This window comes from Python bivittatus, unplaced genomic scaffold (assembly GCF_059951505.1).
Source record: "Python bivittatus isolate LINGU-HERP-01145 unplaced genomic scaffold, Pbiv_v1 ctg000100_np1212, whole genome shotgun sequence".
NCBI classification, from domain to species: domain Eukaryota; kingdom Metazoa; phylum Chordata; class Lepidosauria; order Squamata; family Pythonidae; genus Python; species Python bivittatus.
In genome coordinates, this window is record NW_028277038.1 from 927935 (window position 1) to 946326 (window position 18392).

At 52.0% G+C, this 18392-nt stretch overlaps 3 protein-coding genes across 5 annotated transcripts; 1 reads left to right on the plus strand and 2 right to left on the minus strand.

The window, feature by feature from the left end:
* Window positions 1-141: 141 nt before the first annotated feature.
* Window positions 142-5241, minus strand: UNG (uracil DNA glycosylase). 2 transcript variants are annotated; one of them, XM_007441904.4, is made up of 7 exons: window positions 5011-5241; window positions 4152-4352; window positions 3542-3637; window positions 3045-3142; window positions 2794-2882; window positions 2035-2213; window positions 142-1306 (listed from the first exon to the last, which is right to left on the minus strand). In XM_007441904.4, exons 1-7 carry the CDS (start codon window positions 5098-5100, stop codon window positions 1166-1168), a joined length of 894 nt encoding a protein of 297 aa, XP_007441966.1. In that variant the 5' UTR covers window positions 5101-5241; the 3' UTR covers window positions 142-1165. The 2 variants fall into 2 exon arrangements, with proteins under 2 accessions (XP_007441966.1, XP_007441965.2); XM_007441903.4 differs by lacking the exon at window positions 5011-5241 and having other exon boundaries at window positions 4152-4508.
* A 2-nt stretch (window positions 5242-5243) lies between these two features.
* Window positions 5244-8230, plus strand: ALKBH2 (alkB homolog 2, alpha-ketoglutarate dependent dioxygenase). 2 transcript variants are annotated; one of them, XM_088135096.1, is made up of 4 exons: window positions 5244-5375; window positions 5619-6072; window positions 6450-6648; window positions 6798-8230. In XM_088135096.1, the coding sequence occupies exons 1-4, from the start codon at window positions 5244-5246 to the stop codon at window positions 7096-7098; spliced, it is 1086 nt and encodes a 361-aa protein (XP_087991222.1). In that variant the 3' UTR covers window positions 7099-8230. The 2 variants fall into 2 exon arrangements, with proteins under 2 accessions (XP_087991222.1, XP_087991223.1); XM_088135097.1 differs by having other exon boundaries at window positions 5269-5334.
* Window positions 8231-8327: 97 nt separating this feature from the next.
* Window positions 8328-15118, minus strand: USP30 (ubiquitin specific peptidase 30). Its single transcript, XM_007437437.4, has 13 exons — window positions 14904-15118; window positions 14515-14624; window positions 14104-14286; window positions 13520-13623; window positions 13219-13317; window positions 12911-12953; window positions 12142-12236; window positions 11284-11343; window positions 11108-11194; window positions 10583-10663; window positions 9887-10070; window positions 9689-9797; window positions 8328-9328 (listed from the first exon to the last, which is right to left on the minus strand). Exons 1-13 carry the CDS (start codon window positions 14987-14989, stop codon window positions 9064-9066), a joined length of 1506 nt encoding a protein of 501 aa, XP_007437499.1. The 5' UTR covers window positions 14990-15118; the 3' UTR covers window positions 8328-9063.
* Window positions 15119-18392: the final 3274 nt, after the last annotated feature.

Sequence of the window (18392 nt, forward strand, 5' to 3'; positions counted from 1 at the left end):
CCCGGCACAGCGCCGTGCGGCCGGGCAGCTCGCCAGCCACGCCGCCGCCCCCGTTCCGAGGGTTTTCGCTCCCCTCGAGGACCGCGGAAGCAGGGGGCGCGGGTCAGGAGGCGGCCTCCCCCGAGGAAGTCGAGCAAGCCGGTATCAGAAACGCGTTTATTTCAAAACTCTGGAACGGTGACTATAAAAGAATCCGACACGGGCACTAGTGTTACAGGGACCTTTTTCTTAAAAAGTGTCCGAAATTGGTACTCGAATATACCAGGCAGAAGTCCTCGTCGTGCAATTTGCATAGGACAGCGGAGCAGCCCCTTCTTCCGACGAGGGGAAGCCCGCGAAGGTGACGCCCGCGGCCGGCGCGCCCGGGCTGGGGGCGGAGCCGGCGGCCCCGAGTCCTGGCGAAGCGCCCCAGACGCGGGGGGTGGTCAGCAGCCCCCCAGGACCTTTTGCCCTCCGCGCCACGAGGGCGCCCGAAGCCAGCTAACGCTCATTCGAACGCAGGCTAATGTCAGAAGGGGAACGTTTGTGCTCCGCCTTCTGGTTTTCCTCCCCTCCCCGTGCTACTCATATAACTCGCCCGACGGAATCCTGGCCGTGCCTTGAAATCCTCTGCTGGCCCCGAAAGGCAAAAAAGCGAATTCCTTCAGTCTGTCGCTCCACTTCCCGCAAGTCAAGAAACAGAATTATTTTTCATAGCGCCTCCTGAAGATCGACAGCCGAGAAAAAGACAAGCTGGGGGAACTAGGCGGGGCATCCCTTTGGATTAAATAAACCGCTTACTGAATGAATTCTTCAGCAGAGGCAAAGTAAAAAAGGCAGCCTATCGGTTGTCGATATTTCTATTTTCCATTAAGAAGCCTAAGATAGGGAAACGAAAAACAAAAATGCCCGGGCCGTTATTGCCTAGAACAGATTGGCACGACGTTCTCCACACGGGTCAAGAATTCAAACAAAAAGGCTGCAATGCCCCTAAATGCCCCAAGATTAAAAAAAAAAAGATGCTTGGTGTAAATGCCTTGACCTAGGTGACTCCTGAATGAAGAGGGCGGAAAATTACGGCTTAGATCGGCTCCAAAGAAATCAGTCAGAGTATTTCAACGTAGCCTCTCCGGCCTGGTGGGGACACGAACGGCGGTCCTCCGGCCTCGAGGGAGCTGCAGGACCCCTACAGGGCGCTCCAGTCAATCAGCCGCTTCCCGGATTTCTTCAAGAACTCGTTGGTTTTGGAGAAATGCTTGCAGCCGAAGAAGCCCCTGTGCACCGAGAGGGGCGAGGGATGCGCTGTCTGCAGGACGTGGTGCCGTTTCTGCAAGAAGCCAGAGGCGTTAGACGTGCCGTTCCCGCCTGATTAAAGCGCTCAGATGAGAAGTCAGGGTAGCCCCGGGGGTCCCGATTCTCCAGTGGCTAGAGTCAGTTAAGCAAAGAGGTCGTACCAGCAGGCCTCATTTCTGCACCTACTGAACTGGGACGTTGCGCTTGGATTGATTTTTAAAAATCAAGTAGTTTCACTGAAATTCATCTGCTGCGCAAAGGCTTGATTGTTTCAATCCCGGTTTGGTGAACAAGCCGGCGTCTGGGCTCTCCCACCAGCGTAAGGAGCGAACCAGTTAGGCTCACAGTTTACGGTGAGCAAACAGCTTATAGCTGCGTGTGATGTGTAGCTGGGGCCTTGTGTAGCAGGAGAAGGAAGTTCCAAGGCGAGACCCTGAAACTGCCCCTTTCTTCAAAGCGTCAGGGACAAGACTGAGGACTTCGATGCGCTACAAAGGCTTTTCTACGCACGCGTTCTCTGCTTCAAAGGGCACAGGAACCCGTGCGGTGTCCGATCAGTCACCTGTGCTGTGCCGGACCTGGTAACTTTTCTTTGATGCTGGGCTTTCCCCAGCATGCCCCAAGCCGCTAATAACCAATGTACCTTTTATTTACCTGAAGACAGCTTGGCTAGTAGCTCACTGGCTCACACAATCCAGTTTTAAAGTAGCATGCAAACAGGGCTCTTGCCAAAAGCCAGCTTCCAGGCTCGGCCACACGTACCCTGTCAATGGAGTCGCCTTTCTTCTGAGCATAGGATCCCCAGAGCATGAAAACCAGGCCATCGAGGTTCACATTCAGCCAGGCGACCACGGCGTCTGTGAGCTGTTCCCAGCCCCTCTCTCTGTGCGAATTGGCTTGATGGGCTCGGACTGTGAGGACAGCGTTAAGCAGCAGCACGCCTAAAGTAAGCGGGGTGCCGTTAGCAGGGCGCCGAAGACCCTGGAATAAAGTAATTTTTGCTCCCACCAAAGCTAGGTAATCCGTGTCACTTGATACGCCCACCAAGGATGTAGCCTCCGGTCAAAGTTGACAGGACCGGAAGGGTGGCCCTAGAGCTATTTCCTCTCCCGGTTAATGGGAAAGCACAACTTTCAAGCATAGTTTTGTACAACGTCTATGCAGGTGCTTTTTACAGTCTCTTGATTTATTAACTGCAATCATTTTTATTTTATTTTTTTGGTACTATAGGTTTTGCTGTAAGCCTAGCCTCACAAAATTGCTGTTGATTTGATTATTTGCATTGCTTGATTAGTAACGTGATTGTGAGGCTAGAAACAGAGAAGTAAAAAACGTATTTAGGAGACACCCACCCACGAACTAAATCAGCCCGGAAGCTCTCCAAATACGCGGCCTTCAATTTTCAGAACGGCCACCAAGGCTGGGTAACTCTAGTAGTTGAAGCATGAAGACAGGATAACCAAATGCATGACAACAACTGGAAAAAGGCTGTTTCAAAATAAAAGAAAGTCTCTGGGTTACCTTGTTTAGCCCATCCAGTCAAATCTCCATGGCCAGGATGGGAAAAGCCTTCTATATCGGTAGCAAGCTCTTTGTAAATGTTTTCCAGGCTATAAAGAAAAACAAGTTTTTTCTTCCCAAGTCTTAGAAACACAATGTTCTCACACAGTATAGATTCAGCAGTCAACTGACTGTTAACTCTTCCGAGGAAGGCTAAAACAACAGGGCACCCTTGAACCTAACAGAACTACATGACCAAAGCTGAACCTTGCCTGGGTGGAGGTGGAACTGGCCTCTGGACGCTGAAGCAGAGCCCGTGTGCTTGACCAGGCCCGTGATACGGATCTTGGCCCAAAATGACAACTTTTACCTAAAAGCAAAAGCAGAAAAAATCCAAACACTCAGCATTAGTTATTCCCGCTCTCAAATAATTGTCTAGATTAACGCTTCTACTTGATAAAACAGAAAACCCGTTGCTCTTTCTTAGTTGTAGCCCAGAAAAGCAGCAAAAGTGGTATTACCCAGAATTCAGGGGCTAGTCAGGGTGATAGGCATTATGAGTTGTAAAATACCTGGATTCAGGCACTGCGTTAAGCCAGGGTTTGCTTAATGATGAATTGATTACTGAACAAATCACGTGTGTTGCGTGAACTCAGCTAATATCTAGAGGAGACCATAAAGACCAAAACAAAGGTAGTGCTACCCGCTCTAAAGGAGCAAGATGATAAATGCAGGCTCTGTCAAGGTTAATTGTAACAGGTTGACTCACATCACGGATATCGCACAGCTGGGTCCAAGAGAAAACCTGATGCTGGGGAGGATAAACGGTATAGCGCTTGCGTTCCTCAGCAACAAACGTCATCAGCTATTAAAAGGGAAAAAAATCATTTGCTTAGACCTCAACTAAGGGCACGGCAAACTAAGGAGCCGCGACGTCCCACAGCCTCTGCCGCCTGATGTGTCCAGAACTCTCATCACGAACTCCGCTGGCCAGGAATGACAGGATTTGGTTTCCAGGAGATGAAATACGGTGTCATGCTCAGGCAGTCCTCTCTTGGTTTCAGTCCAGATTATATCAGAAACCGGGTCCTAATAATGTTCAACAGCCTGAAAAAAGGCCTATAAGCCAACTGCTTCGAACAATACCTAACACGGTGCGGTAACCCTTGAAGGTGAACTGCTGGGCAGGGAGTGTTTGTCTAATCTCCTATCAGTGAGAACAGTCTAAATTTCACCCCAATACAGGCTCAAAAATTGACAAGCACCCCTAGTCGTTAATTAGCTGGACTGAGACCTCGAAGCCAGAGAGGGAAGGAGAAAACCCACAGAAAACCCAGCCTTTCGCGTGACAGGGAGAAAAATCCTGGCTTCTTGCCCACCTGAGTAAAATAGGGCTTGGAGAACTCCCCGGCCAGCGAGACCCTCCAGCTCTGCCCGAGCTCCGCAGGAATGTAGCTGGCGGTACGGGCCGCCAGCCTCTGCAGCGCCGCCTCTTTGTTTTTGCGGATGCGTTCCAGCTGTTCGGGGCTGAGCGGGGGAGACCGCGGGGAGCAGCTGTCATTCTTCGATCTTTTGGCGACCTGGAAAAGGGAAAAGGAACGGGTCAGGGGCAGAGAAAGGGAAGCAGGAAAGAGGCAGCGGGGAGACGACCAAATTCCCAGGACCGCTGCCATAGTGGCGAAGCCGCTGCAGCTGCCTCCGCCGGCACTTCCGGCCCCGGAGAAACACGAGCGCATTTCGCGGCAAAAACACACCCAGCGTCCCGCCCAACCTCCTTATTGGCCCGCAGCCTAAGGGCGCCTCTCCTCTTTCCTATTGGTCCATGCCATCATGCTCCCGGCTTCCCTTGGCCCGCCTCGTCCTCTAATTGGATTGCGGGTAGAGTAGGCATTACCCCTTACAACCAATCGCGATCAAATCTTTGAGCTAGGGCCCGCCTCTCCCTTGGGTTGCTAAGGTAGCGTTGATCCTCGTTGGTTCGCCAGGTCACGTGACCGCCTCCGGGCCCAGCGCGCCTCCCACAGAGAGACTTCGGGAGCTTCCCATTGGTCGGTACCTCAGACTGCAGCTCTTTTTTACCCGCGAAAACACGCCAGCCGAAAACATGCCCCGCTACCTCCCTCCGAGTCTCCACAAAGCGCGCCCTTCTCTGTCCTCACAGTACTCGTAAAGCTCCTCGTTGTTGTTCTTGTTCAGTCATTAAGTCGTGTCCAACTCTTCGTGACAAAAACAAAATACCTCAGTTGCCGCGGCTGTCTCCGGAGAGCGAGTTCTCTTCCTCCCGGGCGCCGCCGTAAAAAAGGAGAACAAGGACTTCTGCCCGATCATGGTGGCACCGCACGCAGGGGGAATCCGGCGCTGCAGGTCGGGAGCGGCGGAGGCAACTGGCCGGTCGCTGGAACCGGCGCTCAAAATTTGGCGCGAAGCTACTGCGCACGCGCGGCCAAGGAACGCCCCTGTGCGGCTCGCGCATGCGCGCTGCTGTAGCCAGGCAGACCCCCCCGTGGACAAAATGGTGGCGGGCTCGGCGCATGCGTTCCAAGTCCTCCTCCTCGCTCGCGGGTGATGCTGCGGCGCGCCCCAGTTTCCCTTCTTGCCAAGAGGTCGAGGCTTTGAGGCAGTGCTTCTCAACCTGGGCCGCTTGAAGCCGTGTGGACTTCAACACCCAGAATTCCCCAGCCAGCCGGCTGGGGAATTCTGGGAGTTGAAGTCCACACGGCTTCAAGCGGCCCAGGTTGAGAAGCACTGCTTTGAGAGACCAGTCTGTGGGTGGGTGGGGAATGGAGCTGGGGGTGTCACTGAGCATTCTTGTTAGCCTTCTCACGCGTTTGCGTTTGGCCCGGCAGGTGAAGGAGCTGCAGGTTGGCGTTTCCCACAGAAGAGGCTGGAGCTGCTGCTACTGGAAAGCCTTGCCAAGGAGGTCTGGCATCCGGGAACGGCTGCCAAGGGGTGCAGAAGGGGAAGGGGAGCCGGGCTGGAGCCTCCCTCCCTCTTCCCCCCGCCCCATCCTGCATTCGGCGATGGAGAAATTCCTCATCCCTGGAGCTCCTGGATCCGCCACGGGGAAGGCCCGGGGGCCCAGGGCCGGGGTGGAGGAGGAGGAGGAGGAGGCAGGCTCTGCCACGCCAGGCAGCCGGAAGGAGGCGAAGAGGGCCAGGCTGGAAGCGTCCCCCTCGCCAGGCGCTCCATGGAAGCCAATCCGGGCAGAGGGACTCAGCTGTGACTATACCACCCTCTATGGCAGAGCCGAGGCGGATGAAATCTTCCGGGAGCTTGAGAAGGAAGTGGAGTACTTTGAAGGTGAAACTGGCTGGCATTTTGTGGGTATTATGAGCCGCCCGGAGCACCAGAACATAGTCCACGTTCTTCCTAGCCTTTGCCATCGGCTTGGAAGGGGGCTACAGAAGCCACTTCTCTGCTACTGGTTTTTCTCTCTCTTGAAAAGCTTCTGGATTTTAGCATCTAGCCTGGTGTTTCCCAAACTTGGCTGCTCTCACAGGGGTGGACTTCAACTCCCAGAATTCCCCAGCTGGCTGGGGAATTCTGGGAGTTGAAGTCCACGCCTCTGAGAGCAGCCAAGGTTGAGAAACACTGGGCTAGCCAAACACTTGTCCTTATTTGCAGCTGGATAGGGAGATCTGTTTTGTTTTCTGTTTTCTTTCTTTTTCCCCAAACAGGTGAACTTACCAAGCTGCACATCTTTGGGAAATGGCACGACATCCCAAGGAAGCAGGTGACCTACGGGGATGCTGGGCTAACCTACACTTACTCCGGTGTCACCTTTTCACCCAAGCCGTGGATTCCGGTGCTGAATCGCATCAGGGACCGTGTTCGGCTGGTCACTGGGCATACCTTCAATTTTGTTTTGATAAACAGGTAATTCCTGAGGGTATTTTGGGTGGCAGTAAGCCCCAGATCGGTTTGATGCACTTTTCTTTCTGGAAACCTGGGGATTTTTGGTGTCTCCAGCTGCCACTTGCCACATCCAGCAGACAGATCTAGCATCTTTCCTTGTGCCTCTGCAGGTATAAAGATGGCCATGATCACATAGGAGAGCACAGGGATGATGAGAGCGAGCTGGTTCCTCGCAGCCCCATTGCCTCCGTGTCCTTTGGTGCCCGCAGGGACTTTATCTTCCGCCACGGGGCTTCTCGTGGCAAAAACCCCTCCCGCCAAATTGGGCCAGTCAAGTTGCAGCTGGATCATGGCAGTCTGCTGATGATGAACTTTCCAACCAACCATTACTGGTACCACAGCCTGCCCAGCCGCAAGAAGGTGCTGGCTCCCAGGATCAATCTAACCTTTCGGAAAATCAGGACTCTTTAGCTCCTGGGGGCGGGGGGGCAAGCATCTTTTCCTCCTCTCCCTTTTGGTCACTTGAAGGAACACCTTATTTCTCATGGGCTGCAGCACCAAGCGTGGCAGGGGTTTGCTGGTCCCTCTTCTTGAACCAAAGATATCCAGACTCAGAATTGGGCTGTTTGACTACAAGTGGCTCTGCTTGCATGACCTGATGCATCCCCTGGCTACTGGGGTCTCTAACGAAACCATATATGTGGCTGTGGTTTGCCACAGATGCATTCATTCACAAATCAGCCAGTCACACTTTACCTTGGATGGCTGCGTGAACCTGGCCCATGGCAGAGTGTATCCTGTGAACCAAGAAAATTGGGTTAACTGAATAAGCTTATGGGGAAGCACATAGCACAAACATAAGCATGCATTTTGGGAATACCTTAGTCTGCATGCTGGTTAAGGAGCGGATCAAGATTCATGGCCCTTCTCTAAGACAGCACTAGAGTAGTGGAAGTGTGGAGGGATGGAGGAACGTTATTTTCCTGAGGAATGGTGGGACAGAGCTTGTCCTGAGTCAAGGAAAGTGTCTCTGTACCGAGGTTGCTCCAAATGCAGGCATGCTTCTGCCCTGGGGGCAGCTATGTCCTGGAGATCCCCAAGCTTGGAGCCAGGGAGGGACTTGGGTGTTCCCAGGGCCTATACGTGCTTTGCTCCACTCATGTTTCTGCTCAAACAAATTTGGGCAGGGGTGAATCTACAAGCAACAGGCATGAGGTCTACGAACTACTGTGTTTTTTTTGTTTTATATAACCTGAAATAAATAAAAAGCAATCATTTGTTCTCTATGCATGCTAGATTTCCTGTACATCCGTTCTTCCCTCTGAGCTTCATTTCTATTTGACAGCCATTGTGAAAAGAGACAAGCGCGCAGAAAGGAGGGGATGCAGGGAGGGATCCCGCCCTCCTCCTCTTTTGCCCATTGCCAAACTCCATCCAAGAAAGGCTACCCTAAGCAGTCTCTTGGAAGGGCTTAGGGTCACCTAAGGCTGGCAAAAAGCTGGGCATGGCATCAGGGAAAACAAGGACAGAGCCCGGCTTTTGCTTCTGAGCTGACAAGCTGTGTGTTTGTCATCAGGGCTGGGCTGCTGACTTAACAGGGTACACAGCTTGGGTAGTTGGCACACCGTCACCTAGCTTTGATTCCACAAAGACCAGAAAAGGATTTTTCCCTCTCTCTCTCTCACAGACACACACAGATACTTGGTCTAAGTACAGTCGGTATTTTAGCAGCAGTTTTATCATGTACAAAATATTTTAAATCTGGTAGCAGAATTACCAAGGAATAGGAAACATGGTTCCTTTCGTTGCCGAAGGAGAACCTGATAAGAATTCTGATGTAATTGTTGCATAATTACAACAGACTTGTCAGTACAGAGGTATCAGCTGCTTTCTGGGAAGCACCTTGAGCCCCCAATCAGAAATCCAAGCACTCCTCTGCCCCACTGGCTTCCCCTGGAAGTTCAGAGCACCGGCCACATATAAGCAATCCTCTTGTTTTCACGTCGCCACAGCTGGTACTCCTCGGTTTTAAAATAAGATCAAGGCACTTAAAGAGTCTTTTTCACCCTCCCTTCTCAATGCGATAGGTTGCTCATCTGACTTAATCTGCCACAGATGTGAAATGTTTTTAAAAGACTGGCAGTAAATCAATCACAACAAATGAAGCAGAGGTAAAAGTCACAAGTGAGAAGAACCTAAGAGGTCTCTACTTGAAATTCCTGAAGCGGGAAATATTCCCGAGCACACGAAGACTTCTGACGTGGGTGAAAATCATACACACAATGCTAAGAGCAACTTTGGGCAGGGTCGCTCAGCTGGGTCCTGTCGAGAAGCACCCCCTCCATTTCATCCTGGGGTGTCCATGGCGACCCAGACACTGTGTTCTTGCCCCGGAGAAGGGTAGCAGCTACACCAGCACAGCCTGGTCGCCTCTTATCATTCCTCGGCTTGGAATTCTCGGCTTGGACGCTGCAGCCTGGAGCAGATGCGCTCGTAAAAGAGCAGGTAGGCGCTCGAAGACAGGACCTCTTGCAGGGTGCTCTTGCGCACCAAGTCATCTGAAATCCAAAGCCACTGGCTGCTGGCAGACAGCGGAGTCTGGGAAGATGATGGAGTACGGCGGTAGGTCACAAAGTGTCCCGAATGCATGTCCCCATGGTGGACCACGACAGCCATTAAGCGGTACACGTAGATGGGGGAACTACCAAAGGCAAGAGAGAGGCAGGGGTTCATTCCACATTCATCCTTCCCTCTAAACGTCAGAGGGGAAGCAAGCAGACCGTGCCTCTTTCTAGCAACTGCCTAAATTCACGGCACAATAGCAGGTACTCTGTGCGTTGCTGCAGCTGCCTTGACAGCCATGCTGGGAGGGCTGGATCCAGACAGGGTGGGATTTCATCAAAAGGCTGTACAGAGGAAACCCAGGGGTTTAACGGGCATGCTCAACAGCACATGGAAGGTGCAGATAGATGGTATTTTACAGGCTGTTCTCTAACCCTAACCCTAACCCTAACCCTAACCCTGAGAAAGTCTGGCAGCAGCCCACGCTGTTTTCACTTACCCACAGCCAGGAACGGCAACGTAAGGGAAACCAACGGAGGGAGGCAGTAACGCAGTGCAGCAAGTGCCGTTGGTGAGAACGGACTTGCTGTTTCCCGCTCGTTCCCCATCTGCAAAAACAAGGAAGCTGATCCTGGGCGCCTCTGGGCCCCGGAGGGCTAACGCATGTGAGCAGCCAGGGCTTGCCATGGGGTCCTACCATCCTCGGTGTCTGGCTCTGCCTGCAGACCCTCCCTGGGGCTTGACTGATGGGTGGGGAAGTGCTGCTTGTAGAGATCCATGATGAGGAACTCGCTGAACTGCACGTGCTCATTCCGCTTCAGGGGCGAGCCGTGACTGGACCAGCTCAACCGCTGCAGGTGGATGCAGAGACACTGAGGGAGCTGGAGAGCAAACACGGAGTCAAAAGGGAGAAGTGGGAATATGGCAGTTTCTGGCAGTACAAGGCACTCCCACTTGCAAGCTAGCTGAAACTGCTGCCTCTTCAGACGTTCCTGGGGCCACACGGAATTGGTGCAAAATTTCCCAGAGAGTGGATTAAGAGGTCAGCCTGCGACACTGGTTGGTCCTCTGCAGACTACAGGTGGGTAGTCCTCACAGAGGAAAACAAACATGAATCCGGGGAAAGTGAGCTTGTCAGGGACAAATGTTAGCTTCAACTCCGTCTTCATAAAGGATCTGAACCCTGGCCTTCCCAATCTGCCACAGGAAATCACCTCTCCCCTCTCCCCCTCGTTATCACCTTCCATATCTAACATCTGCAGATACGAAGTGAGACAGAGAACAGGGTATTTCCTCTGCAGAGTTTTCAGTATTACGCAGAGAGAGAGAGAGAAACAGTGCCCTTTTACCATCCCGGTGCACCCACAAGAGGTCTACACACCCCAATTCTTACCTTTCCTAACTTTAACTGTTTAACAAATGTGGTTCTCTGGTGCTCCCCAATTTGGCTGCCCTCAGTTCCTTCTGCCTGAATCTTGTGGAAGGGGATAGAAAACAAAAAGAAAAACTGATTTTAAAAAAGCTGTTTAACCAAGCAAGAAGGAATTGAAAATTACAGGTTTTGGAATTGTAGCAATATGCACAATTTCTTCTGGATGCTCAGGGGTTCTGCTGTGCGACCAAGACATGATTCACACAGGAATTAGGCCAGTGCTTTGCTTAGCACTGTCCACCATTCACACGCCAGCCCATCTTGCACACACTCAGCTGGATCCTCTGTCAGGCGTTACTTGTTGCTGGGTGGGCAAACCAAGAGCTGAGTAGCAAGACCAAAAATCACTTGCTACATTCTCTTGGCATATGCTGATATCGCGAGGATGCTACTTTTACATCTGTGTGCAAATTGGTGCGCGAAATGCAGAACATACAGATCTCCACCACACAACCCCAAACTGGAGGGTTCCATCAGAAGACCTACTTTGGTACAATTGTCACATACGACATCCTTGACTGACTCAGAGGAGATGAAGTGGCGAAGGCAGTGATCCAGAGTCAATGGGTGGCCCTGGGGACAACAGGAGGAAACACAGCAAAGGTCAGGAGCTGGGTAGATTCGTGAAGCGCTGCTGTGGACCTGAGAGAAAAAGGACTTACCCATACGGTGGCTGGGATGCTCAAGGAAAGGCTGTCAAAGGTATCGTACCTGAGGGGACTCTAAAAGAGAAAGGCAGCTCTGGATTCCGCTCCGAACACCTTCCCACCTCCCAGCAGACAGGCCATTGATGGAGAAGCACCTCTGTTGCCAGGCCCTGCCCAAGTCGAACAGTTCCGTGCCAATCCCTCTAGTCTGGTGGATCCCAGAAAACCACTCTCAGAAAATTTAGGCTCTTGTGCCCAACCACCACCCACTGAGGAAAACGCGAAAGGTTACCCAGGCAATAAAGCCTGCTTGCAAGCTCTCTTCTCTCTGCAAGGAGAGCCCAGTGCCTCTGGATCCTTGCTCCTTGCTCCAGCCTACACATTTCTGCACAGTGGATGGGGGAGAGTCTGGCTGGGTTTGCACACTTCCACTAAGCCATTAGATGTTTCTATCATGGGTTGTTGAAGAAGCCACAGTAGCCTGGTTCTAGGGTACAAAGTGTGGTGTATAAACGATGGTGGCTGGGTTCACGTGCTGTGCTGAGCTCAGACCAAAGGAGCCACAGCAGAGCTGAGCTGAGCATGACTGCAAAGCTGGTCCTTTGGCACCAAATGTTCCCATGGGAGAGTCTGGCTCTGAGAAGTCTCATTCTGCCCTCAGAACAGACCAATCCAAACCTTCCGGGGAGTGGTTCATGCTTCCAGAACATCCCACCAATTCCTGCTCCAGGCAATCCACTTCTGTAGATGCACAGACCAGCCAGGAAGAAAACAAGACATTCCACGTGGTGGGAACTGGCTCGCCCCCATAACACCTTTTGAACATCTCTAGAGATTGGTCTCCAAGGAGTTGCACTTATTTCTCTTACATACCTGGTGCTTGCAGTGCTTGCAAACCATGTTACTTGTCAGCCTCCCATGAAAAGGATGCTGACATTTCCAACGATTTGGCACAGGATGAAGCGGCCCTACAAAACACAACTCGTTGGCCACTATCTGATTCTTAACATTTGGAAAAGCAAACAGCTCTATTATTTCCATGAATCATTGTACCACTTTAGAACGTGCATAGAAATGCCCAAGTATATTTCGTTCTGGGTCTCAGATAAAGCCCTGCTTTTCCCCCTATCAAACAAAAGAACTAATTCCTGACCAAGCACATTTGCTGACAAACACTAATTAAATCTGATATATTACAGCAAAGCCAAGTGGCTGGAAATAACAGCAGGGAATTCCAGTGGGGGAACCGTTGTATAATAAGGCTACTAACCCTATTATATTTCTTTTTGCATTTCAGGTATCTTAGCTTTTACAAGTATAATGTGTAATAATGAGCCACGTTTTTTAAAATTATTACCATGCTGTGACATCACACTTTCTGTTTTTTATGTTGTTTCTCAATCTTATGATCACCACAGTGTAAGAAGCTCGCTGGATGAGAGTTTGTGGATCTAGAATCCAGTGTCTTACTTCCAGAAATGGGTACCCTCAGGATGTTTCCAGAAAATCAACAAAAGAGGCATCTAAAGTTTGCTGGGGTGCCAAACTAGTCAGATATTACCGCTTGCAATCTGAGATCACAAGGTGAAATTTTTGCTCAAAGGATTTTTCCCATTTCATCAAGTTAAAAAGGCTTTTTTACCTCTTGTCCTGCAGCATATTTGTTCTTGGGGTATTTCTGGCTCCTAGATGGGAAAGATAACAAATACAGTTTGTTAATAAAATAGGCCAGAAACATCAAGCCTTTTGACTGTTTGCATTTTTGTCTTGGAGAGTTAAACACTATGAAGAAAGATAAAATGCATCCCTCCTCAACCCTGTGTAGGCTACTGAAAAATAAGTCTTCAAAAGTTCAAGAGGGCATATGCCCAGGCAGACAATTGGCCTAAACTGTACTTTGATCCCTCTTCCAATTCTAGTTGTACTTCTTAGCCATTCTATTTCACTCACCTCCAGTGAATGCACATCAAATAAATGTGGAACCTGCGCCTGACCCTCTCGTTCTTCTTCCAGTGAGGAAGTGAGAACATGGAACAGTTCGTGAGCATCCTAGCAAAAGCAAAAAAAAGGTGATTGGGAAATTTAGAATGGCAGGTCAACAACAGCAGGAAAGCTGACTGCCACAAACAGGGGAGAAGGCAGTTCTCGCTCCTGCTTTTATGTGCCCAGTACCAGGGACCAGACCTTCAGTGGGTAGCTATTGAGAAGCTGAGCAATGTATGGCATCACCTTACTTCTTTTCAATCACTACCTGCTCTTCAAACGAGGAGATCTGCCAGCGATACAGCCTTAAAACCTCCAACAAGCAGCTTGCATCCAGGAGGTCGTCCTCCATTGCCTCTTGGCAGGATAAAGCTGAAAGCGACCGACAGCCCAAAGAGTTAATGTAGGCTCCAGAAAAAGCGAACTTATTCTCTTCCCAGTCCTAGAGCCTCTGATTCTAGAGAAAATGTTTTATGCTTGCGTGCTTTGAATGGTCTAAAGAGTGGGAAATCTTGACACTGAGGCTTGAATGCAGGCCCCTTACCTGCCCTGCCATCATCGACTGGCAGAGTTGGCACATAGTTTTCTACAAATTTCAGGTGAAACACATATCCCCTTGTAATGCTCCTCAAATGGCATCATTTCTAGCGCTGTGTTCTACTGCTACAATCCAGTTTCCTCTTTCATAAGGCAAAAAGCTCTGTGCCTGTTTGCTAGGTAATCCAATGAACAGCGCCAGGAGTCAAAGTTTAAAATAAAGGAACTGCCCCTCTCAGAAAAGTGGCTTGTTCTGTACTCCAGGGAGACAGCCACACCACCACCACCCCCAGGTTACTGCAAAAGCATTCTTACCTTTCAGCAGGCGAAGCAAGGTCAGCGACAGGGACTGCTGTCCGGCTCCCCGGCTTTGGCCGGCCGGGCCCTGACCTGTGAATCCTTCCAGCCACTGAATGAGAGAAGGACACGCCGACAGCCCTTGGAGAAGAGAGTTCATGAAGCACGTGTTCCCCAGATTAAGCAGGCCTGGCACCAGCCCTGGCGGGGGTAGAAAAGCGGTCACCACGACGTGGTGGCGTGGGGGGCGGCCCCCTTCCATTCTCATTCCGACAGGAGAAAGAGCACCTCCGCGGCCGCCCGCGAGCCCACTGCCGGGCACCCCGCGCTTCTCCTCGCCCTCCTCTCGGCGCGCCTGACGCGGCGGAAGGCCCGGGCGGAGGCCGCCGTTGCCCGGAGGGAGCTGCTGCTGCCCCGCGCGCTCCTCACCTTTCCTGCGCCTCCTCCTCTCCGCCGTGGGGCCCCAGAGGACGTAGAGGCTGGCGGCAAAGGCGGCGGCCACCCCGCCGATGACCCCCCAGTTCCGCATGACCCTGGACCTGAGACAGGGAAGGAGGCGTGAAGAGGCCCCTCGTGCAGCCCGCGCCGCCTCGGCCTCCCCGGCCCCTCGCAGGGGTCCCAGCCGGCGCGCCTTCTGGGAGTTGCAGTCACGGCCCCCGGGCTGCCCGTGGCGAAGGCTGGCCATCCCGCAGCCGGGCAGCCGCGCCCCGGAGGCCCCTCAGCCCAGCCTCCCGCTGCCCGCAGGGATCCGCCGGCCGCCAGAGGAGCATTTCGCCCCGCAGGCGCTCGGGGAGACCCGCTCCGCTCGCCAGCCTGACCTGGCCGAGCCCCCGGCCCGAAGGAGCCGCCGGAGCACCGTCGTCGCCTGCTCCGTTTCCCACCCGCCGAAGCGGCTCAGCAGCATCCCCGGCCTCGCCTCGCCCCGCAGGCGGAACTGAAGGCGCGGGTCGCGCGGGGAAGAGTTTCGGGAGGAGCGGAAGCCGCCGAGCTGAGTTCTTTCCCGAGGATCTCGTAGCAACGGGGTCCGCCCGCCCCGACGGTTGCTAAGGGGTTCCCCGCTCAATGGCTCCCGTCCTGCGCCGGCTGCCGCGAAAACATGGTTCCGCGAGCAGAAAAAAAAGGTTCCGCGGAACAGCTTCCCTAAAAGATAGAGGGAGGAGGGCATTGTTTTTCTTGTGGGGAGAAGGCAGGGAGGGAGGAAGCAGCATTCCAGATCAACCGTTTTCTTAATTGTACCAAGATAGAAATTAGCTTTAAAGATGGTAGATTCAGTTCTGAGTCCAGCGGGAATGAGTTCGAAGTCCCATCAGGCAGTAAAGCCGCAATATTCATTGTCCATTCCAAGCCACTGGACATCAGCTGAGTAGCTGATAAATTGTGGCTATGCTGGTCGCCTGTTTAAAGGATTCCCACCCACACCATGTTGGGGAAGGCTGCTCTAAGTCATCGCTTCCAATCCTCTGGTTTGCATTTGTAAAAATGATGTATTGAGCCCCAAACAAAACACTTTGAATATACTTAATGGGGGGGGGGGAGGGAGCAGAGAATCAAATAGCACATCAGAAATTAATTTTTCCCATGAAATAAAGGAAAGCAGTTCTGAGACATTTCAAAGTCTGCCACATTTCCCCAGTATATTTAGAATTTAAGGCATCCTTGTCCACTGGACTAAAGCTGTGAGGAGTAATCCTCATCAGGAAGGGGACAAGTCTGGGAGGGTTGCAAATCATTTGTGAGAGTGACATCTCCAACATCCTGCTTAAGACAGTGTTGTCTGTGCAAAGGGAGGCTTCAACCTCCCCGTGCGTTATCCAGCTGCACCTTAGCCTCGACCTACAGCTTTCCTGATTCCCTGCCTCGCTCGGCCCAAACAAGAGCCAGTGTGCCCAACAGCTGAGCTGGGAAATGATCCAAATCAGCTTCCTTGAGACAGATCCCAGGGTCCTCAAGCTTCCACCATGCCAGAAAGCTGCCTTCCCCAACTTTCTGTCTTTCAGATCCGGGAGAGCAACTTCCAGAATCCCTCACACATCTGAAAGGCAGCAGAGTGGGGAAGGCGGTCATCCTGAGGCATGTGCAGTAATTCCAGATGGAGGACTTGACAGCGAGACAGTAAGATCGTTGAGATGATTGTGATTGCATCAGTTGTTTACTCCAAGCTATGGCAAAGCATGCTTACTCTGAACTGAGGGTTCTCCTGCTTCTTCTCCTGATGGGGGACCCAGAATCTTGCCTGACACGCCTGCTGTTTCCTTCTACCTGCTGTTTACGGCCTCTTTTCACGCCACACTTTCAGTCGGGTGGACATGCATTCACCTTTTTGTACGGAGTTTAGTTCCTTGCCACTTCTAAAATGCCTTGTATGGTTCAACCGTTCCACCTGCAACATTTAAGCAAGCCCCGTAAGGTCACTGGAGTTGCAGGTGAAGAGGCAGAAGATGGCAGCCTTCTTCTACCACTCAGTAGCAACCACTGCTCAGCCCCTGCCCTTGGAAAGAAAAGATGCATAGGTTGAATTTCCAACCCTGGACTGTGGAAGCCTTGCATCCACCGGAGCAAGAAATCTCTTCTTAGTCATCTCTTGCAGCAAACCCCACAACTGTAGGAGGAGCTTTGGAGAGCTGGGTCCATCTTGAGAAGCCTTTTCACCCCACTGGGCCCCCAGCCTTAGACTACTGTGTTTTGCCCCCAAGCGCTTCCTGGTTCTCCTCCAGCACCCCGTGCCTGGGGTGTTGCAAAGGTCTCTTGCCAGGAGGTGGAAGATTGCCCTGCAGCAAGTGAAGCGAACTGAGAGCAGCCAGCAAGGAAAGGGGAAGGATTTCAAGACAAGCAAGCTGATACCCCCCTCCCCGCTGCTGCTGCTGCTGCTGCTTTCAGAGCTCGCCTCCTCCTCCTGGTTTGCATCGCGCAGGCTGGCTGGTTACAACGGGAGCTGTCCTGCCCGCCAGCCTCCTGAAATCGCCTACTTCTCTCTTCCTCCCCACCATGTAAGAGCGATGAGAGACCTTCCTCCAGCCCCACCTTTGCAATGGAGGAAGATTTATTCCAGCTAAGGCAGCTGCCGTAAGTAACCTGAGGTGGGGGGAGCACCCCAGTTCCTTGAGGGGTATTGCAAAGAACCCTGTTTGTTCCATGCCCTGAATTCGGTGCCTGCAGCCTTTCCTCCAGAGGCCTGGGACCAGAGCGCCCAGATCTTCCCAGCCATCCCTAACGGATGAGAGTTGTAGTCCCACCATCTGGAGGGTCCCCAGATGGGAGAGGTTCCCCAAAGCATCTTTTGCCTTCCTCCCAGGATCAACACTTTGCCTTTGTGGGAGGTGTTATTTTTTGAAAGGACGTTTCAGACAGAGTCTTCTGACCCAGCGAAATGTTTGCAACCATGGAAGCTGAAGATCTTAGATTCTGGACATGTTTTTCCTCCTCCTCCTGAATGCTGCAAGAGTGGGGGTGGCTAGGAATCTCTCAGCTTTCTCCTGCAAGTACAGGTTTTGCAGAGAAATCTACCAAGGCACGGGTGGGTGGGCTTTGAAAAGACTGAGATTGGGAGAATATGCATGGCATTGCTAAGCAGAAGTGTGTGTGTGTGTGGGGGGGGGGCAGCTTATGCTTCCTCCCCAGATATGTGTGGTAAGGAGAGACACCCACACAATTTCTCCTTCTGACTGTCTGGCTCTGTTGAGAAATAACCTTTATTTTACAGGCAGCCGCCTTGTAGATCAGGCACAGATCAAATTGCAAGATTTTCTAGGCGAAGGATCCTTTTAAATACCTTTCACACGTTGGCTTAATTAGCTCCTTTCAGAGATGCAAGATGCTTTCGTGCATACAAATGCATCCCACGGCACCCCTGGAGCCGAGAGCTTTGCCAGGCAAAGCCTGTTTAAGCGCAGTCGCTCTCCTGACATCAGTGGGACGGCTCTGTTTTGCTTTTTCAGCTCCAGTTGGTTCCGGCAGGCAGTCCCTTACTTTTTAAAAGAGGCTTCCTCTTCCCCACAGAAAGCGGGTATTTGGAAAGCTTTTGTAGCAGGGTGAAAGCAGGGCACCATTCCTTGTGTCTAACCTTTTCAGGGAACTTGGATCTAGCTTTGCGCAAAACTCTCTTCCCAAAGGAAGATCCCAAGACAGAATGAGAAGGGGCTGATTCAGTTCTGGGAATTCAGTCCTGCCCTTTTCTTCACTCAGGTTCCTCTCTGCAGGCCAAGCTAGACTGTGATAGCTACAGCCCACTTTGCTTTGTAAAGTGGAGAAGGTGGGAAGGTGTCCAATTTAAAATTTCAAAATGGATAAGGTTTATGGGTTCTTGAACA